General features: G+C 35.4%; 2 protein-coding genes across 2 annotated transcripts; one reads left to right on the top strand and one right to left on the bottom strand.

Annotated features, from left to right (window-relative positions):
* Nucleotides 1-3,255: 3,255 nt before the first annotated feature.
* LOC125859907 (hexose carrier protein HEX6-like) lies at nucleotides 3,256-6,097 on the top strand. The gene is made up of 3 exons (XM_049539759.1): nucleotides 3,256-3,556; nucleotides 3,798-4,120; nucleotides 4,789-6,097. The coding sequence occupies exons 1-3, from the start codon at nucleotides 3,427-3,429 to the stop codon at nucleotides 5,863-5,865; spliced, it is 1,530 nt and encodes a 509-aa protein (XP_049395716.1). The 5' UTR covers nucleotides 3,256-3,426; the 3' UTR covers nucleotides 5,866-6,097.
* A 5,801-nt stretch (nucleotides 6,098-11,898) lies between these two features.
* LOC125859210 (protein IQ-DOMAIN 14-like) lies at nucleotides 11,899-12,435 on the bottom strand. The gene has a single exon (XM_049538913.1). It carries the CDS (start codon nucleotides 12,433-12,435, stop codon nucleotides 11,899-11,901), a length of 537 nt encoding a protein of 178 aa, XP_049394870.1.
* Between the last annotated feature and the right edge of the window lie 10,410 nt (nucleotides 12,436-22,845).

The raw sequence follows: 22,845 nt of genomic DNA, 5'->3' as shown, positions 1-22,845 counted from the left end.
TCCGTATGATGATCTTCATGAACTTGGGGATGATCTTTCCCTTCCGCGAGTATAACTGCATTTTCCTCTAGCCTTGGTTATCCAAGGAGGATCCATCCTGCAAACATATCATTTAGTTTTAATAATTCAAGAGGTTATATTTTTAATCATTCAAGAGGTTATAAACTTCATTGCAATAAAATCTTTCATAAAACTCTTGTTCAATCATGTAATTATTGACGATATCTATTACCATTCCGTCTATAATTTTTCATAATATAAGTTCCTTTAAAACTCTATTAAGAGGAACTACCTTCAAAATCGTAACCAAACCTTTATCAGGAAAGAAGTCAAGAAAACTCATCAGAAGAAAGATATTCTCTTGATAAGAAGTCTGGGAGGGAATTATCACTTCACTTTTTATAATGAATTTCGAAATCAAAAGGGGCTAATTGTGCCTATCACCTAGCAAAAATTAACTTTGACGCATCATGTTTAAAATCTTTATCAAACATATACTTGACTGACTGAGCATCAGGTTTTATCAGGAATTTTTTATTATATAAATCATCTTGAAATTTTAAAACGCACTTAACGATAGTTAACATTTCATGAGCTACCGTTGCATATTTTTTCTGAGCATCGCTCCATTTTCCTGAATGAAATCAAATAAGATATTCATTTTTATCATGTGGATTAATTTGTTTCAATATACCTCCATACCCAATATTAGACGCATCCGTTTCTACAATCTTTGGCCAAGAAGGATTAGCAAGGGTTAAACAAGATAAAGATTTAACTCTTTCTTTAATAGTCTTTACGAGATATGTGAGACTATTAGTCCAAGGCTTCTTATAATCCTTTTTTAGCCTGTCATACAACGGGGCTAAATCTCGAGACAAATTCTTGTAGAATGGAGAAATGTAGTTTAAACTTCTCAGAAACCGCTGCAATTGCGTCTTATCTGTAATATTATCAGGGAATTTCGATGCGAATTCAATAGATCGTTGAATATGAGTCATTTTTCCTTAACAAATCAAATGACCCAAAAATCTAACTTCTGTTTGAAAAAGACTCATTTTAGGTTTAGATATGACCAAACCATTTTGAATAACTATCTTCTGAAAAATGTCTAAATGCTTAATATGCATTTCAAGAGTCTTTGAGTATACCAAAATATCATCAATATAAACTATGATGAAATCCAAATAGGGATTAAAAATATCATTCATTATCTTTTGAAATTCTAAGGGAGCATTTTTTAACCCAAAAGGCATTACATTCCATTCGTACTGTCCAAACGGAACATTAAATGCCGTTCTATATGAATGGTCTCTAAATATTTGGATTTGCCAATATCCAGATTTTAATTCAAATTTTGAAAAGATATTACCATCATATAATCTGGTTAATAAATCTCTTTTATTTGGAATAGGATATCTAATTCATTTTAAAAATGTATTTAAAGGTTTATAATTTATAACTAACCTGGGAACACCTCGTTCTTTTTCTGTTGCGTTATTAATCCGAAACAAAATATATAAACCATGAACGGATCTAAGCTTTATTTAAATATAGAAGAATTTTAGTATGACTTCTCGACTTGGTTCTGAGATTGAGGTACAGTCGGATCTAGTACTACTTTTATTGGCTTTGTCTTTGTGACTCCGTCTGATGAGCCGTGATTTTTAGCCCGAAAAAGAGTTTGATAAGTAGGGAGCCTGATATCCGGTTAGAACTATCAAACACATGGGATCAATAAAAGTATGTATTAACTTCTTGATATGCCCTTTGCTTGGGTAAAATAATTAAATCATGAAGTCTGAGAAACTATGTTAAAATTCTTGTGTATTTCGATTCTTATATAGTTGGACTACCTCTAAGGATATTGACTTGCTTGATCTATGACTNTCAATATATTAATTTATGAAAACTTATTCAATAATCTGTTTTATCAAATTTAAATATAAAAAATGATTACTCAAGGATCGTTTGGTTATCGGTTAAAAAGAAGATTCGAGTTGATTGAAATTGAAACAAAAATCAACTAGTCAGAGAAGATATGGACAGTAGCTCATGATATATAAAAATTGAGACAGTTTAGAGGAGATTTGAGTTGGTTGTGATTGAAAAAAAAATAAAAATAATAATAATAATTAATAAATATATATATATATATATATTATTTTATACACTATCAATACATGATTATATATTATTTTATACACTATCAATACATTTCATATGCATATGATTATTTTGAGTTGAATTTTTTTGTCATCTGTACAGTTATATAAGACGCACATTTTTTCTTCCTTTTATTTTTTTGCATTGTTTATTTGTTTTGGATTTTATTTTTTTTTCCAACAAAACGGGCAAAGTCCAATCTTTTAATTATTATGTTTAAAAAGAGTAGTTTGGATTGATAAATGTTCAAACTTCGATAATTCTTTTTGGGAATTTCTCCATATTTAGTACTCTCTTTGTCCCTAATTACTTCTCTACTTTTCCCTTTTTAGTTGTCCCTAATTACTTGTCCATTTTGACAAATCAAGAAAGGACAAAAAAAAATTTCTCTATTATACCCTCAATTTATTACTTTGAAAAATGTAGAACTTCTTGAAAATCTTAAGTTTTTAATTTACATACTTCATAATTAATAGGTGCAAAATGGTAAACTCACTATATCACTTATTATTTTCTTAATAGGTGTGTTAATTCAAAAGTGGACAAGTAATTAGGGATAAAGGGAGTATGTAATTGACAATTAATCACTTTTAATGCAAAAATAAATTTTCTATAAGAGAGTGCTATTTATATGTCAAAACGTTATAAAGATGGGTAGAGATGAAGAGTGGGGTTCGGTGGTGGCGAGGGATGGGATGATAAGGGATGAGGGTTGGGAAAAGACAATAAACTTGAAACGTCACTTATGCAATTTATTTTCTATTTCTATTAGAGAAGTCATTTTCCTAGAAAAATTGGAAAATATTTCTTGAAAATGTCCCTACCAAACAGACTCTAATCTGCACCAATAATACTGGAAATATAATTAATAATCTCCAAAAACATAGTCTGTCATAGAGATTACACAATCAGAATATCTTTTGTTTATTAGTTCACACAACAAATTATTTTATTTACTTTGGAGTTTGTGTCAATCATTTGATTAGGCACAAGGACAATTCTTGAATAATCAACACACAATCAATACACATGGGTGTGGACCATATTTGATGCTGATCTCTAGCAGTCAACTTGGACTGCTAAAAACTCTTCAACCTTTTTCCTCTTTTGTCCTAGGTTTACATTGTTATGGATATTTCATAAATATTTTTACTACATTATTGTAAATCATAAGTAAAATAAATTCTACATGAGTGTCCCCTTAACTCCCTTTAGTTCTTGTAAGTTTTCATGTTCAATTGATAAAGTAAAAGAAAAAGTATGGCAGAGGGATTAGTGGTAGCAAATGATGGAGAAGAGTACCATGGAAAGCTGACATGTTTTGTAATATTAGCTTGTATGATGGCTGCTATGGGTGGTGTAATCTTTGGATATGATATTGGAATTTCAGGTTTGATTTTTCTGCTTTTATATACAATCTATGACACACCTAGTAAAGGTTTCAATTGTCCAAAGGGATAACAAAGGAACACAAAAGAACAAGAAATTATGTTTCCTTTGCGTGAATTATTATTACTGGGAGACTAAAATAATAATTCACGCCAAGTTTAGAGGTGTTTTCAATACTTATATCTCTCCTGTGAATCAATTGATCTATTCTATTTCACTAACACAATTTAAATAATGTGAAGGTGGAGTAACATCTATGGAGCCTTTTCTGAAAAAGTTCTTTCATGATGTGTATATTAAGATGAAAGAAGACAAAGAACTTAGTAATTACTGCAAATTTGATAGTGAATTGTTGACATCATTCACATCATCTCTTTATGTGGCTGGTCTTTTTGCTACTTTTGTTGCCTCATCAGTCACCAGAGTGTATGGTCGCAAGGCATCAATACTTCTTGGAGGAGCTAACTTCCTTGCTGGTGCAGCCCTTGGTGGAGCTGCTTCTAATATCTATATGCTTATAATTGGCAGAGTTTTACTAGGTGTTGGTGTTGGTTTTGCAAATCAGGTAAAAAATACACATTTCCTTGTTTGGAAATATTTTAAACTTCGAGTTTTTACTCTTAGTGAGATGCTCTCATAATCATAGAAATGTCAAGACATGTTTTAGAACTATAAGTTCTAACGGTACGTTTGATATGTGCCTAAAGTCTTTCATTTTTAAACTCCGTATCTAGTCTAACACTATCACTTAAAGTGAAATGAAAGCACTTCTCAACTAGTAGACACACGTCCTATATTTTCACTCTCGTAAAGAAAAAGAGTTGTTCTCAAAATGCAAATCAGGTAAAATACTACTCGAATTATACTTTTCCATAACTAGAAATACTTCCACTTTACTCTCAATGAGATGCTCTAATAGTCATAGTCTCATAGAAATGCCACGACATGTTGAAGACTACAAGTTCTGAAAGTACTTTTGATATGTGCCAAAGTCTTTCATTTTAAACTCTGTATCTAATCAAACACAAACATTTAAAATGAAGTGGAAGCAATACTTCTCAACTAGTAGACCTATATCTTCACTTTAGTAAATAAAACTAGAAGTTCTCTACATGAAAACTCAAAGACTTACCCTTTGACAAATTTACCATTCTTGTTCCTTTTTGAAAGTAAACCAGCTCAATCAACTATCTGTTCTAGCTAAAACCTAAGTTTGTCTTCACAACTTTGCAGGCTGTACCGTTGTATTTGTCAGAAATGGCACCATCCAAGTACAGAGGAGGATTCAATAATAGCTTTCAACTAAGTGTAGGCATTGGAGTTTTAATAGCGAACCTTATAAATTATGGCACTGAAAAGGTCAAAGGTGGTTGGGGATGGAGAGTGTCTCTTGCTATGGCTGCAGTCCCAGCATCCATTTTAACATTAGGCACGTTGTTCCTCCCAGATACCCCCAACAGCTTGATTCAACGAACAGATGATCACGAAAAGGTTAAAAGATTGCTGCAAAGAGTCAGAGGCACTGATGACGTACAAGCAGAACTTGATGATATTATCTTAGCCAGTGAAATTTCAAAAACTATCAAACACCCTTTCAAGAACATTTTACAAAGAAAATACAGGCCTCAACTTGTCATGTCCGTGGCGATACCATTCTTCCAACAAGTCACAGGAATTAATGTCATTGCATTCTATGCTCCTATCCTGTTTCGAACGATTGGACTAGGTGTAAGTGCATCTCTTTTATCTGCTGTTGTGACAGGAGCAGTGGGAATTGTCACAACAGGTTTGTCAATGCTGATTGTTGATAAAGTTGGCCGAAGAGGGCTGCTGATATTCGGAGGCATACAAATGTTTGTCACACAAATGATAGTAGGAGGATTAATGGGGGCTCAGTTAGGGGATCATGGTGGATTGAGTAAAGGTTGGGCCTTTGTGATTTTGGTGTTGATATGCAACTATGTAGCTGGTTTTGGTTTGTCATGGGGGCCATTAGGATGGTTAATTCCAAGTGAAATATTTCCATTGGAGATAAGATCAGCTGGACAAAGTATTTCAGTATCAGTGAACTTTCTCTTCACTTTCTTGGTTGGTCAAACATTTTTAGCCATGTTGTGCCACTTCAAGTTTGGGATTTTCTTCTTTTTTGGAGTTTGGGTGGCAATAATGACTGCATTTGTCTACTTCTTTTTGCCAGAGACCAAGAATTTGCCTATTGAGAAAATGGACAGGGTGTGGAGAGAACACTGGTTTTGGAAGAGAATTGTAGGAGAAAATAATGAAGTTATCATCAAAGAAGAGGAAGGTTAAAGATAGTTATCATGAGCTCATCCTTGGTATCAATTAAAGAGAAGTGTACACTCTCTATTTGTAAATTTATGGTTAGGCTTATTGGAATTTGTGTTTTGGATTTCTGAAAGTTTGTAAATTTATGGTTATGGTTACTTAGAAATGTGGTGTTTAGTAACTGATTCCCATTAAGGACTATACAATATTGATCCGTCATTCCAGAAAAAAATCTAATGAAAGTATGTCTCATTGACATAATTGGACAGACTAGTACATAGTATGTTCAAAGTGTTTACTACTCAACTTAACTTTCCCATTTCCTTCCTTATTTCTGATCTTACATCTACTCCCTCAAAGCCTCAAACAAATGAAAGAACAAAGGTAACTAAATAAAGGCATAATAAATAAACACACTCTTTAACTTGATTCAACTGACATATATGTCCTCTAACCTTGGATATGTACAGGTACTCACTTAAACTTGTATAAAATTAGACAACTAAACACACGTGTCCTACGTGACATAATACACATAGGACGTCACATAGAACGTCACATAGGACACATTTGTCTACTTGTTCAACTTTATACAAGTTTAAGTTCCTATGTGTACACCCAAAGTTGGAGGGCATTAATGCAAGTTGAAACCAAGTTAAATGACACATTTATCTATTATGCCTTAACTCATATTACTATATATTTACTATATATTACTATATATTAGAAGAGTCTAGGATTTACTACCATTGTTCCAANAAAATGTTATAAAATATTTATTTAATTATATTTAGAAAGTAATTATATAATATTATAGTATATAACACTAGAAAATCCAAAAGTTGTAGTAAATACTATTCATACAATTAATAAATTAGTAAGAGACTATATACATTTAACCGTATGTCATTAGTATATGAATAACTTGAATGTTTAGACTTCTCCTTATAGTTCGTGAAACGTGTATTTTGAATTCCCATAGACTTAATAATTTGTATTTACTATTTCTTGAACTTTGTATCACTTATTTAGTACTTAATTATGTTTATTTAATGTCAATCTTGAATTGCTTCATCTTCCGATCTTTATTGCAATATTAACTTTTGAAATGTCAATGTACATATAGTCAATCATGATTTAGCAGAATTGAGATTTTGATGATTTAGTAGTGAACCAACATGGGGACGTAATCATGGTTGTCTAATATATGTTGCTTCTTGAAAAGGTATTTGGTGTATGAAATGAATTTTTTTGTTATTTTCTTGTTGCATCTTTTAACCAGATTAAAATTACATACTTTTGAATAAACCTAAAGACTATGTATCACATTATAAAAATAAGAGAAAAGACATAAAGTCACCATTAAAGTTGTTCCGTATTTGCATAAAGACAACTTAACTTTGGAAGTGTCCTATCACCCCACAAAACTTTTTAATATCTTTGTAAATTGGCCATTTTGACCCATTCCCTCGTCTATGCTGCCACGCGTGATGCTCACTCCTGTAATATTCATTCAACCCGCCCCGACCCTATTCTTTTTTAAAAAAAGTCTTCTCTTTCCTTTTGTTATTTCTCAACTTTTCCGAAAATCACAAAATATAGAAAAGTCTTCTCATTTTCTCTTGGTGTTGATAATCTCGTTGTTGATGTTTCTTGGTGAAGATTCTTGGAGGGACAAGGAATTGAAGGTCTAACATGTTAGGGCTCTACATTATATGATAAAGATTTTTATTATTATTATTATGATTTTAGGGATTATTATAGTGTAAAGAGTGTTGGAATCGACGGAAATTAAAAGATAAAACAAATTCCTACCTTATTGCGCTTTGGGAAGATGATGAAATCGTCAAAGAGAGAGTACCAACGTTGATCTTGCTTTGGAAAAAGATGAAATTGTGAATTTAGGGCTACCAATGGCTCTTTTGAGTTTAAATTTGGGAAAGATGATGTAAATTAATTAAATAATTAATAATAAAGAAATAAAGCGACACGTGACACTTTTAAACTGGTTAATGATAGTAAAAACACGACATCACGCACCTCATGTGCGTGGTAACAACCCAGACAAAGAAATGGGTCAAAATGACCCATTTACAAAGATATTAAACAGTTTTGTGGGGTGATAGGACACTTCCAAAGTTAAGGTGTCTTTATGCAAATACGAGACAACTTCAGTGGTGACTTTATGTCTTTTCTCTAAAAATAATGGAGTTACTAGACATGTATACATGGGAATAGCATGGTTGCCTCTAATGTGGTACTTCATTTCTATGTACTTGTGCCTTTTTTGGTTGGTAAAAAGCAAGTTAGTCCTATTTAGGTGTTTTAATCATTTTTTAAAAATATTATAAGTATCAATGCTAATTCTATGTCAACAACTCCGATAATGTTAGATGGTATATTATCTTAATTAGTTTTACATAGTTCAACATTTCCTATTTCGTGAACTACTCTCTCCGTTCTTTTGTAACTGTTACTATTTTATTTTTAATAGTCAAACTATATAAACTTTAACTAACATTTTCAGATGTATTTTTCCATCATATTGATATGGAAAAAAAATGCAATTTATAGTAGTACTTTTCATATAGTTTTTTAATATCTAAATTCTAATTTCAAAATATCAAATTAATATAATCAAAATTAACTTTAAAAATTAGTCAAATTGACTCTAAAAAATCGCAACATGACAACTAAAAAGGAATAGTGAGAGTAATAACTAAAATTGTGTTAAAATTAGATGATATTGTTGTGTTTGACTAAACACATATTTAGTAGAATGATACATAAGATTAGGCATGTACAAATTTTATAAAAATAACAGTCAGGCGNTATTACTATAAGTGGGAACAAATAAAGTTGAAAGTTGAAATACCAAAATATCCCTATAAAATTGAGTTACTACAATAATGCCATTAAAAAATAGTTACTCTACATCAAAATGTTATAAAATATTTATTTAATTATATTTAGAAAGTAATTATATAATATTATAGTATATAACACTAGAAAATCCAAAAGTTGTAGTAAATACTATTCATACAATTAATAAATTAGTAAGAGACTATATACATTTAACCGTATGTCATTAGTATATGAATAACTTGAATCTTTAGACTTCTCCTTATAGTTCATGAAACGTGTATTTTGAATTCCCATAGACTTAATAATTTGTATTTACTATTTCTTGAACTTTGTATCACTTCATTAGTACTTAATTATGTTTATTTAATATCAATCTTGAATTGCTTCATGTTCCGATCTTTATTGCAATATTAACTTTTGAAATGTCAATGTACATGTAGTCAATCATGATTTAGCGGAATTGAGATTTTGATGATTTAGCAGTGAACCAACATGGGGACGTAATCATGGTTGTCTAGTATATGTTGCTTCTTGAAAAGGTATTTGGTGTATAAAATGAAGTTTTTTGTTATTTTCTTGTTGCATCTTTTAACCAGATTAAAATTACATACTTTTGAATAAACCTAAAGATTATGTATCACATTATAAAAATAAGAGAAAGGACATAAAGTCACCATTAAAGTTGTCCCGTATTTGCATAAAGACAACTTAACTTTGGAAGCATCCTATCACCCCACAAAACTTTTTAATATCTTTGTAAATTGGCCATTTTGACCCATTCCCTCGTCTGTGTTGCCACGCGTGATGCTCACTCCTGTAACATTCGTTCAACCCGCCCCGACCATATTCTTTTTCAAAAAAAGTCTTCTCTTTCCTTTTGTTATTTCTCAACTTTTCTTAAAATCACAAAATATAGAAAAGTTTTCTCATTTTCTCTTGGTGTTGATAATCTCGTTGTTGATGTTTCTTGGTGAAGATTCTTGGAGGGACAAGGAATTGAAGGTCTAACATGTTAGGGCTCTACATTATATGATAAAGATTTTTTTTCCAATTATTATAGTGTAAAGAGTGTTGGAATCGACGGAAATTAAAAGATAAAACAAATTCCTACCTTATTGCGCTTTGGGAAGTTGATGAATCGTCAAAGAGAGAGTACCAACGTTGATCTTGCTTTGGAAAAAGATGAAATTGTGAATTTAGGGCTACCAATGGCTCTTTTGAGTTTAAATTTAGGGAAGATGATGTAAATTAATTAAATAATTAATAATAAAGAAATAAAGCAACGCGTGACACTTTTAAACTGGTTAATGATAGTAAAAACACGGCATCACGCGCCTCATGTGCGTGGTAACAACCCAGACAAAGAAATGAGTCAAAATGACCCATTTACAAGGATATTAAAAAGTTTTGTGGGGTGATAGGACACTTCCAAAGTTAAAGTGTCTTTATGCAAATACGGGACAACTTCAGTGGTGACTTTATGTCTTTTCTCTAAAAATAATCGAGTTACTGGACATGTATACATGGGAATAACATGGTTGCCTCTAATGCGGTACATCATTTTCTATGTACTTGTGCCTTTTTTGGTTGGTAAAAAGCAAGTTACTCCTATTTAGGTGTTTTAATCATTTTTTAAAAATATTACAAGTATCAATGCTAATTCTATGTCAGCAACTCCGATAATGTTAGATGGTATATTATCTTAATTAGTTTTACATAGTTCAACATTTCCTATTTCGTGAACTACTCCCTCCGTTCTTTTGTAACTGTTACTATTTTATTTTTAATAGTCAAACTATATAAACTTTAACTAACATTTTCAGATGTATTTTTCCATCATATTGATATGGAAAAAAAATGCAATTTATAGTAGTACTTTTCATATAGTTTTTTAATATCTAAATTCTAATTTCAAAATATCAAATTAATATAATCAAAATTAACTTTAAAAATTAGTCAAATTGACTCTAAAAAATCGCAACATGACAACTAAAAAGGAATAGTGAGAGTAATAACTAAAATTGTGTTAAAATTAGATGATATTGTTGTGTTTGACTAAACACATATTTAGTAGAATGATACATAAGATTAGGCATGTACAAATTTTATAAAAATAACAGTCAGGCGTCCTCGTGTCAGGCATTCTCAGGGAGTAGGTCTCCTCGGACCAGGAGTTCTCGAGGAGTAGGGCTCTCCTCAGGTCAGGCGTTCTCAGGGAGTAGGTCTCCTTAGGTTAGGCTTTCTCGAGGAGTAGGGCACTCCTCGGGTCAGGCGTCCTCAGGGAGTAGGCCTCCTCAAGTCAGGCGTCCTCAGGTCAAGCATCCTCGGGTCAGGCATTCTCGAAAGTAGGCCTCCTTGGGTCAGGCGTCCTCGGGGAGTAGGTCTCCTCAGGTCAGGCGTCCTCTGGGAGTAGGTCTCCTCAGGTCAGGCGTCCTCGAGTCAGGCGACCTCGGGTCAGGCATCCTCGGGTTAGGCATCCATGGGGAGTAGGTCTCCTCGGGTCAGGCGTTCTAGGGGAGTAGGTCTCCTCCGATCAGGCATCATCAGGGAGGTCTCCTCAGGTCAGGCATTCTCGGGGAGTAGGTCTCTTCAGGTCAGGTGTCCTTGTGTCAGGCGTTCTCGGGTTAGGCATCTTCCCGTCAAGCGTTCTCGGGGAATAGGTTTTCTCAGGTCAGGCGTTCTTGGGGATTAGGTCTTCTTGGGTCAGACATCCTCGGTCAGGTGTCCTTGGGGAGTAGGTCTCATTGGGTCAGGCATTCTCAGGTCAGGCACTCTCGGGGAATGTCTCTTTGGGTCAGACGTTCTCGGGGAGTAAGTCTCTTTCGATCAGGAATCCTCGGGTTAGACGTTCTTGGGTCAGGCATCCTCAGGTCAGGTTTTCTCGAGTCAGGCATCCTTAGGTCAAGCATTCTCGGGTCAGGCGCTCTCGGGACAGGCATTCTCGGGTCAGGCGGTCTCGGGGGGTAGGTCTTCTCCGGTTAGGCATCCTCGGGTCAGCTGTTCTCGGAGAATTGGTCTCCTCCGGGTAGGCATCCTCGGATAAGGCATCCTCGGGTCAGGCGTTATCGGGGAGTAGGTTTCTTCGGGTCAGACATCCTCGGGGAGTAGGTCTCATTCGGTCAGGCGTTCTCGGGGTAAGCCATGCTCAGGTCAAGCATGCTCGGGTCAGGCATTATCTAGGAGTAGGTATTCTTAGGTCAGGCGTTCTCGGTCAGGCGTTCTCGGGTTAGGCGTTCTCGGGTTAGGCGTTCTCGGGTCAAGCGTTCTTGGGTTATGCGTTCTCGGGTTATGCGTTCTCGGGTCAGGCATTCTCGGGTCAGGCATCCTTGGGTCAGGCACCCTCGGGTCAAGCATTCTCGGGTCAAGCATCCTAAGGTCAAGCGTTCTCAGGTTAGGCGTTCTCGGGTCAGGCATCCTCGGGTCAAACATCCTTAGGTCAGGCATTCTCAGGTTAGGCGTTCTCATGTTAGGTGTTCTAGGGTCAGACATCCTCGGGTCAGGCGTTCTCGGGTCAAGCATCCTCAGGTCAAGCGTTCTCAGGTTAGGCGTTCTCGGGTCAGGCATCCTCGGGTCAGGCGTTCTTGGGTCAAGCATCCTCAGGTCAAGCGTTCTCAGGTTAGGCATTCTCGGGTCAGGCATTCTCGGGTTAGGCGTTCTTGGGTCAACTATCCTCAAGTCAGGCGTTCTTAGGTTAGACGTTCTCGGGTTAGATATCCTCGGTTCAAGCATTCTCGGGGGGTTGGTCTCCTCCGGTCAGGCATCCTCGGGTCAAGCGTTCTCGGGTCAGACATCATCAGGTCAGGCGTTCTCGTGTCAGGCATCCTCGAGGAGTAAGTTTCCTAGATTCAGACATCATTGGGTCAGGCGTTTTTGGATCAAGCATCCTCATATAAGTGGTTCTCGGGGAGTAAGTTTCCTCGAGTCAGGCATCCTTGGGTCAGGCGTTCTTGGGTCAAACATCCTCAGGTCAGGCGTTCTCAGGTAAGGCATCCTCGGGTTAGGCGTTCTCAGGTTAAGCATCCTCAGGTCAGGCGTTCTCGGGTTAAGCTTCCTCAGGTCAGGCGTTCTCAGGTTAGGCTTTCTCAGGCTAGGCGTTCTCGGGTTAGGCGTTCTTAGGTTAGGCGTTCTCTGGTCAGGTATCCTCAGATGAGGCGTTCTCGGGTCAGGCGTTCTCGGGTCAAGCATTCTCGGGTCAAGCATCCTCAAGTCAGGTGTTCTCAGGTTAGGCATCCTCGTGTCAGGCATTCTCGGAGGGTTGGTCTCCTACGCTCAGGCATCCTCGGGTCGGGTGTTCTCGGGTCAGGCATCCTCAGGTCAGGCGTTCTCGGGTCAGGCATCCTCGGGTTAGGCATCCTCAGGTCAAGCGTTCTTATGTTAGGCATTCTCGGGTCAGGCATTCTCGGGTCAAGCATCCTCAGGTCAGGCGTTCTCAGGTTAGACTTTCTTGGGTCAAGCATCCTCGGGTCAGGAGTTCTCGGGTCAGGCATCCTCGGGTCAGGCGTTCTCGGGTCAAGCATCCTCAGGTCAGGCGTTCTCAGGTTAGGCGTTCTCGGGTCAGGCATCCTCGGGTCAGGAGTTCTCGGGTCAAGCATCCTTAGGTTAGGCGTTCTTAGGTTAGGTGTTCTCGTGTTAGGCATTCTTGGGTCAGGCGTTCTCGGGTCAAGCATCCTCAGGTCAGGGTTCTTTGGTTAGACGTTCTTGTGTCAGGCATCCTTGGGTCAGGCGTTCTCGGGGGGTTGGTCTCATTCGGTTAGACATCCTCGGGTCAGGCGTTCTCGGGATAGGCATCCTTAGGTCAGGCATCATTGGGTCAGGCGTTCTCGAGGAGTAAGTTTCCTCGAGTTAGGCATCCTCAGGTCAGGCGTTCCCGGGTCAAGCATCCTCAGGTCAGGCGTTCTCGGGTCGAGCATCCTCAGGTCAGGCGTTCTTGGGTAAGGCATCCTCGGGTTAAGCGTTCTCCATTCAAGCATCCTCAGGTTAGGCGTTCTCGGGGGTAGGTCTCCTCCGATCAGGCATCCTCGGGTCAGGCGTTCTCGGGGAGTAGGTTTCCTTGAGTCAGCACCCTCGGGTCAGACATTCTCGGGTTAGGCATCTTCGGGTCAGGTGTCCTCGAGGAGTAAGTCTCCTCGGGTTAGGCGTTCTCGGGGAGTAGGTCTCCTTGGGTCAAACATCATGTCAGGCGTCCTCAGGGAGTAGGTCTCCTTTGGGTTAGGCCTTCTTGGGTTAGGCATCTTCGGGTTAGGCATTCTTAGGGAGTAAGGTTCTCCTCAGGTCAGGCATTCTCAGGGAGTAAGTCTCCTCAGGTCAGGCGTCCTCGGGTTAGGCATCCTTGGGTCAGGCTTCCTCGAGATAGGTTGTTTTCAAGGTTTTTTTTTAAAAAAAAATAGATACTTATTTTCGAAAAATCATATAAACCTTTTAAGAAAATCAATTTTCAAGAAAATAGAGTCTCCGCTTAATTTTTGAAGAAATTAAGAAAACTCATAATTTTCAAAAAACTTAAACTAAAAAGGGGGTTCGGGGTTCAATTTACACTTCAAAAAGTGTCTGCTAACGTGCGATTGACCTAGATTTGACTAAAATTTGAAAATACTTATTTAAAGAAAACTCATTTTTATTTGAAAGGAAAAAATAAACTAAAAATGGATTTTTTAAAGTAAAATAGCTCCTAATATTGAAAAACAACTAATAAATAAAAATAAGTGAAAAATAAAATATAAATATTTCAATTAAACATAAAGGAGAAGAAACGACTATCTTTTGGAAATTTACTTAAATTAAACCAAATCACATAAAAATATAGAGTTAATACAATAAACAAATAACAATAAAAGAGGATAGTAATGTCAGATTTGAGCTTTGCCCAACCTGTCCTAAGTCGAATAATAAGCCAAAATAATGGGCTCTGACGCATCAAAATCAATTACTGGATATTCTTCGGCCCTTTTGACCCATTATTGTTGCCTAGACCTACCTGTTGTGCAAAAGGATGGGCTTTTAGCCTGTATACCGATGTATACAGGCTGTATTTTCTGGTCTTTTCCTGTATATCAAACTGTATCCCAAATGTATACCGCCTAAATCAGCTCTTGAACACCTGTATTTCATTTTCTCCCAGTACTTTATGTATTTTGACCTGTATATCAGTGTATACTGATTGTATAAGGGCTGTATATCAACCTATTTTCACCTCCAACGCTTGTATATGGTGTATACTTTAGTGTATACAGTCTATTTTCTTGGACTCTTTCTAAGTTGTGATCCGCTCTGGCCCTGTATATTAATTTCCGATTCTAAGATTTGAGCCTCTTTGGCTCAAAAATGCAATGCAATGCAAAGGAAGAAAGGGGGAGTCCAGTGGACTCAGCATCACATGCATCCAAGAAAAGAAACAGAAAACAGAGGAGTTAATACATAATTAAGATAATACATGAGGCATACATAATCAACCTCGACTGAATTAAAAAAAAAATCGACAGCGCACTATAAGTCGTAAACTTATGTTAAGTTTGGGAAAGCAATATTTAGCACACTTTATTAAGTCACTTTTATTTAGACAAAGCTTCAAACTTAAATGGTAACAACTTTAGGAAATGATATAGCATAAATAAACAGGAGACCAATTTAAGGTAAGGAAAGGATAGATTAGTAGCTATCAAATAAAACAAAAGCAAACATATAAGTAATACTTTAATAACTGCTGAAACAAATTCCAGTGACTTCCTAATTGTTGACATCTAATCATTTATGAATTGAACAATAAGGCCAACAAACAAGATAAGAGGATTACTAACCAAAATAAATAAGAAAAAAAAACACGCAGGGAGAGAAAAAGATTGACCCATTACATTTTAGGCTTAACTCAACAAGAACATACACGGCCAACATGCCGAGATGATCAGAAAAGAGAACTAGGCAATTACTTTGAAAGCAAACTACAATCTGGACAGCACACCTTATGAGCTTAACTACAAATAGTGAGCGCTTTTGACTAAAAATTTAGGCAGATGGAAACATAAATTCGATTCAAACAAGACAATAGATAGAACGATCAGGGGATTTGAAAACAAGCTACTACATCAACAAAACAATAGATAAAACACAAACAACCTTGCGTCAAGATTCTATCCTTATTTTGAAAAGAAAGCGCAAAACTGAATGTAAAACCTGGGTTTACAGACAATGAAAACAAAGAACAGAGATTCTCAAGCACATAAGAAGAGGAGTCACCGAAAATAGATTCAAACAAAGGAACAAATAAGCCACAAAACTAAATACAAAACGGCAAAACCCGACTTCCACATTAATATTGAATCAAGGAAATCGATTAAGAACACATATATAGAAAATCGAAGTCATCAATTCTCATCTACAAATAACAGTGACACAACAACAGAGTATCGAGACATATCAAAAATAGAAGAAGACAGAACAGAAGGTTATGGAGGAAACGATACCCTTCCCCGGGCAGCAACACTGGAACAACGACGAGCTCCAATGAAGAAAACTCGAATTCCAAACAGAGGACCTAGAAATCTCAGTGATATAAACTTCTATTTCGATATTTGCCTGGTGAATTTTAGTTTTTTCTTGTATTTTCCAACCTCTATCTTTTTGGTAAAAGGGGTTTAAATAGAAGGGATTTATTTAGGGCAGATTTTTGGGGGGAAATCGGGTGAGGTTTAGAATGAATTTCGAATTCTTGGAGGATAGGGTTCAAACGGCTAGCAATAGTACCAATTCTCAACGGAATTGAGAGAAAACGACGACCGGGCATGGAGATGGCTCCACCTGGAAAATTCAAGAATGTTCTTATAGGAAAGAATAAGGGAAAGAGGAGAGGGACGCGGGCTACGATTTCTGGGTTTCATTCGCTGGACGGGTGGGTGTATTGCTGTATGTATGCTGGGTATTGTTGAAAGGATGGGTTTGGGCCGGGTGTGCTGAAGGAATTGCAAATGAAATTGGGCTAAAAAGTTGGCCCAACTTTGGCTTTGAAAATGAATTAAAAGAGGGAAAAATTACTTGGAATGATACCTTTTAATAAATAATTTTAGCAATACTTTTTATTTATTACCATTTTTAGCAATACTATGTTAAAGCTGCAATATATATTAAAAGTGAATTAGGTATGTAATATATATGTATTATAATTGTTTTTTTAAAATATATTATGCTTGTTTGGTAAGAAATTGACAAATTGTATTATAAGTGTATTAAAATATGTGATAAATGTATTATCCATCAATAAAACTTGTATTATATGTGAATAATAAATTTTTCTTTGTAATATGTATTAAAATTGTATTATAAATGTATTAAAAGTGATCAAATGAGAAAAAAATATTATTGCTATAAATGATAAATATTTTTTTAATGTTGTATATTTATGCAAGTTTCCCTTAAAAGAGTTGAAAGGCAAATGGTCAAATTTGCAAATAAAAAATTCTAGATTTGAATTGAAAATTTGGCTCAATTAAATGCAATTGTAGCCAATTGACTTTAACAAATATAACCAAAACACAAAAACGTGTTTACATGATTGAAAATGAAAGGGAATGGAAGCTTTTTAAAACATATATTTAATGCATGTCATAAAAAATATATTTTCAAATTGTGGTATATTTTATATTATACATTATATATGCTTGAAAATTGTGCTAGCTTATTTTGTTGTCTCCCGTAAGATATGCTTGAACTTTTAATTTTTATTTTCTTACTTTATAGATATTTTTATAGGGAAAATTGTATAAAATAACAAATTATTGATTCAAATTAAATGTTATAATCACAGTCTCATTTAATTCTAATCCATAGCAAACACTTGTCGTTCGTCTCTCTCCCAGAAATCTCGCTCGCCACTCTTCCTCGCCTCTCTCACTTTATACAAACACAAATGTATAAATTACGTTTGTGTTTGTATAAAGCAAGAGAAAACTGTATATACAAATACAAATACATATATTTTCGTTTAGTACACTTATAATTATACAAATACAGATCTTCCCCTACCAGTTCTCCCTTGCCTTTCTCTCTTTCTCACTTTATACAAACACAAATTATACAAATTATGTATAATTTGTGTTGTATAATGCGAGAAAGAGGGAGATTTGATATATAAATATTTTATTTTGATTCAATTTTATACAAATTCAGATTTTATGCAGATATACAATACACAATCATTGAATATACATATACATATTAGTTACATATATACAATTATCTAACCGGTATACATATACAATCGCTGTGTTTCATACAAACGAGATGCCTGCCTGCTATTTATACAAATCTGACACTTTATAGTTGTTTGCTATGGAGCACAATTATGCAAACTATAGATATAGCATACAAATATGATTTTTATGTTTGTTAAACCTAAAATTTACTCATTTTTATATAGTTAGATCCATAACATAGATTAGAAAGAGAAAAAAATATCATAATACTCAAAAGTAAAAAATAATAATGATAGATTGATAATTTAGAGAGTAAATAGATATTTGATTCGTTGAGTGACATGTTATATATCAGCATAGATAATTTCAAATAATTGAAAGACCATTTAAGTAATGAACTCAAGAAAAGGTTATCGTTGAATAATTATGTGATATAAACAGGATGGAGCCGGTATTAGGAGTTTGGGGTTATAAATTTCTTTTTCTTTCTTTACTATTGAAATGTCAATCAGTTTTGTTAAGGGTTCATAAGTTATTACTTAATTTTCAAGTACAAATATAGGATCTACGGAAAAGCTATTGAGTTCGTCCGAACCCACAAACCCTCCACTTAACTTCGCCCCTGAATATGAATAATTAGCTAGGTCAACTAGTTATTTGTGCAAGTCAATAAAACGCCCAACATGCTACAAAAAAATTGTTCAAAATAGAAATAAGAATTTCTGCAAGTTAAAGTAACATGACAGAATGGAACAATATTTTAGAGGTGGGGGAATAAGATAGGATATTTTACTTAATATGGAGCGAGGTATAAATGTCATGAATTTTTATTTTTTATTGAGAAAGTATCAAAAACATACTTAAACTATCTCCTTTTTTTGAGTTTGATATTTCAACTATTGAGAGTGTGACTTTCATACCTAAACTATCACTTATTATTTATTAGTTTGAGAAGCACACCTCGTATGTGTAATGGACTCTCTCTTTTATTTGAAAAAACATCGACACATTGTTAAATTAGGTCTTAAGTCTAACTTACACCCCAAAAGCTAGCTCAAAGGGAGGAGGATTGCCCAAGCCTTATAAGGAGTCCACCCATCTCATTAACCACCGATGTGGGACTTTTGTCATTCTTTAACACCCCACCTCACGCCCAGTGCTTAGCATCTGGTGCTTGGGCAATTTTTGATTTTGGGGGCCCCAACATCGGGTGAGACAGACCCTGCTTTGATACCATGTTAAATTAGGTCTTAAGCCTAACTCACACCCCAAAAGCTAGCTCAAAGGGAGGAGGATTGCCCAAGCCTTATAAGGAGTCCACCCATCTTATTAACCACCGATGTGGGACTTTTGTCATTCTTTAACACACACGGCATTCCACATGAATAAAATATTCCATCTTGATAAAAAATAAATAATAAACTATTAATATTAATTAAAAACTAATGATTAAAGTATTGCTATCCCCAAAAAAGTTATATTAATCATTTTTTAAAAATTAAATCATGATTATAGAAACTAAAGAAAACAAAAGTCTAACATCATTTTGCAAGAAGAAATAATGCAATAATTATGATATAAAAGTTATTATGAGATGTCCGTAACCCTAAACCCACGCTCTTCTCCTCTCTCATGGAGATTTGAGGGGGGGGGCAGTCTTATGGTTGTTCTAACTGTGTCCCAGCCTTCTACTGGGGACAAAACACCACCACAACATATCCAAAATACTACTGATTCAACACATAAACCAACATACATTGCACAACTTTAAGTCAATTCTTCTACTAGGCCTATATCCAAAACTGAGTTGAAACCAATTAAATTCATTCATGGAGAGCCAACCATCGAATTCACCATGGATGAAGTTAATGAATTTAGCATAGAGGAAGGACTACATCAAGCTGTTATTTTCAAATTTTCTTACGGAAAACTAGATTTACATGAATTGCGCAAGATTATTTCAAAGCAACTCGATATTAAAGGTTATTGTAACATTGGACAACTTAAGTTTCGTCATCTCTTGATCAGGTTTGAATTATATGAAGACTTCGTTCAAGTTTTGTCGAGAAATTCTGGTTATATCAAATTCAAGAGAAAATGGTCAAATGCCCCCTCAATCTATTACCGGATTTTCAACTACACACTTAAACTTCACGGGGGTCCTATCACCCCCTTGAACTGTTTAAAATTGAAATTATCATCTCCCTAAATGCTTACGTGGTGAAGTGAGTGTTTTTCACTCTCCTTGTTCTTTTTTTTCTTCTTCATAGAAATCTCTTCCTTCTTTGTGACCAAATCTGTCCATCTCCCGTCATTTTTACGTCGTTGCCGCCATTGCTATCTTCACCGGATGTACCATAGAATTTTTGTGTTCCTCTTGATTCTAATTTGTGTATGGAATTAGGAATTTTTGAAAATCAACTCTTTATCGATATTATTGGAGTAGTTAATCATCCTTGTACATGGTCAACCCACAAAGTTAATTTGGTTGGCAAATTCTTATTTTGGTTTTTTGGAGCTCTAAATCTGTAATTTTAATCCAAACCAACAAAGAATTTTGAATTTTCGATGAAACCCACATTCAACATTCCTCCATTGTTATGTATTCATTAACTCCAATTTGAGAAATTTGACATATGCATTCATGGAAATGATCTTAATACGAATCAAGTAGTGGATGAAATGACAAATGGGAATCAAAATCATTGTGGACCTTCTCCTTTTCAAGATTGTAGTGATTGGTAGACCTTTGATGTTTATAGTAGTGGAGAAAATTGTGAAAATATTTTTGGGTTTGGAGAGATGGTAAAAAAATAGAAGAAAGGAGTAAAGAATAATGAAAAAATTGAAGAAAAACTTTTTTTAATGGAATTTCCACGTGTCAATCGCGTGAGTTTCACCCATCAACATAAATGTGGTTATGGCTTTTTAGGGGTACAATAATTTTAATTTTAAAAAGTTCAGGGGGGTGATAGGACCCCCGTAAAGTTTAAGTGTGTACTTGAAAATCCGGTAATAGATTAGGGGAGAACGTTTCTTTGGACTATATGGTTCAATCCTAAGGAAGAAACATTGAAAGCATTGACATGGATATCTTTTCCAGATCTGTCACCAAATCTTTTTGCCAACAAATCACTTTTATCAATTGCTTCAGCCGTTGGGAAACTAGTTGTTATAGATAAAGCCGCTCAGGAACGTACCAGGCCAAGTACTACTAGAGTTAAGGTCATTCTAGATATACTGGATAAGTATTCAAAAATAAATAAAGTTATTCTTTGTGGACAAATATTGAGCATTATCAAGAGTTTGTTTAAGATAATCTCCCAAGGTATTGTATACACTGTAAATGACAAGGGCATGATGAAAATAGTTGTGTGTTTCTCGGCAAGGTCGGTGCTAAAAATCAGAATGATGCAACGGATAAAGGTACGAATATGGAGCAATATCATGGTGATGTAAAAGAGCTTATAAATGCTAAATTTCAGAGCAAAAGCAACAAAGAAGAACAACGACAGTTAGTCCCTGATGATAATTCTGGTGAAGGAAGAGATTATCGAAATAATTTGGGGGTTGTCAGGGATGCTACTGTTGATCGAGCTATTGCAAATAGTTTTGAAGACGCTACAACTTTTAACTCGAATAATGAAGAGAATCTAGAGAACAAAGGCAAATCGATTGAGGCCGCTAAGCGGGTTGTTGGGAAAGATGGAGTGTTGGGTTCGCCTAATGTAGTTGCAGCTAAACAAGACAACTCTATTGCAGGAAACTCCAATAACGAATGGACTTTGGTCTCACATAAAAAAAAATGGTGTTTCTAAGTCCTCAAACAATCAGATTTTGCACCAAAACAATTCTACAGAGGTTGAGCTTGATGAAAGCAACATCGTAATTGAATGTACTCAATTCAACGTGTTGCAAGATGAAAATGTTAGAAGCAAGAGAGGATATATGGTACAAATGAATTATCTACTAAATTTGGGAGTACTTTAGGCAAATCCCAACCTGCTACTGGTGTACTTCAGCACACATAAAATTCTGCCCAGTTTGAGAAAGACGTTAACAATTTGGGTCTTGTTCCTCGAGATTTGAACAAGAATAAGGATCATGTTGATCAACAAGTTGTTTTGACACATGAAAATGAGTTCATTGTTACAGAGGGGATATTTGGTAAAAAAATCAGTCCAAATACACCTATCATGGTTATTTCGAATCCAGAGGAAGCTAAAAACGGTTTGAATGTTTCTAAGAAAAACAAAAGGAAACGAGTGCTTCTAAATGACAAATTTAGTTGAGGAAGAGGAAAACATTACTTCACCTCCTATAAGTAAGTTAAGCCCTCAAACAACTAAATTTGTGCCTACAAATAAGACAAATTCATCTATGGCAATGACAGTTGACAGCTTTAAAAAGAGTTTGGCCATGAACACCAAAGATATTGGAGTACTCGCTAAGAGTCATGATCAAGAAGTTATAGTCTCAGGAATTATTCCAATTGCAGCTTCTGATATTGACTTAGGAATAAACATGTCCGATGGGGATGATGAGGAAGAGATGTTGGACATATGCTTTGATAAGGTGGCCAAGGAAGGGGATCTCTCACCAAGGCAACAAAGAAGTGGAAGCAACAAAATAAAAAAGAAGGCACATGGAAGGCAACACAGTTGGGATGATAAGGTGACTGAGGAATTTGTTCCAAGGCACCTACCAATGCGACTAACAAAACAAAATCATATGACAGTGTCAACAACTTTAACAAGATCCAATAAATCCAAGAAGAATTGATGAACTATCAAGTGTTTTTGGACAGAGTTGAAGAAGAAGATAAGAAGAAACTACCTCAAGTTACTTTTGACGGGCAAACTATCTTTTTTAGTTCATACATATATAAATTGAAGTTTGAGGCTAATAACTCAATCTTATTCTTGACTTTTATATTCTTGCATTACTTAAGTATCTT

The sequence above is a fragment of the Solanum stenotomum genome, chromosome 3, assembly GCF_019186545.1.
Source record: "Solanum stenotomum isolate F172 chromosome 3, ASM1918654v1, whole genome shotgun sequence".
Classification (NCBI taxonomy): Eukaryota; Viridiplantae; Streptophyta; class Magnoliopsida; order Solanales; family Solanaceae; genus Solanum; species Solanum stenotomum.
Note: the sequence above shows the minus strand (reverse complement) of the source record. Positions and strands in the feature narration are given on the sequence as shown.

Coding starts and splice junctions, on each gene's coding strand:
- LOC125859907 (XM_049539759.1), top strand. CDS start 3,427: ATGGCAGAGGGATTAGTGGTAGCAAATGATGGAGAAGAGTACCATGGA. Junction 3,557..3,797: donor ATATGATATTGGAATTTCAG/GTTTGATTTTTC, acceptor AATAATGTGAAG/GTGGAGTAACATCTATGGAG. Junction 4,121..4,788: donor GTGTTGGTTTTGCAAATCAG/GTAAAAAATACA, acceptor ACAACTTTGCAG/GCTGTACCGTTGTATTTGTC.
- LOC125859210 (XM_049538913.1), bottom strand. CDS start 12,435: ATGCTTGAACCGAGGATATCTAACCCGAGAACGTCTAACCTAAGAACG.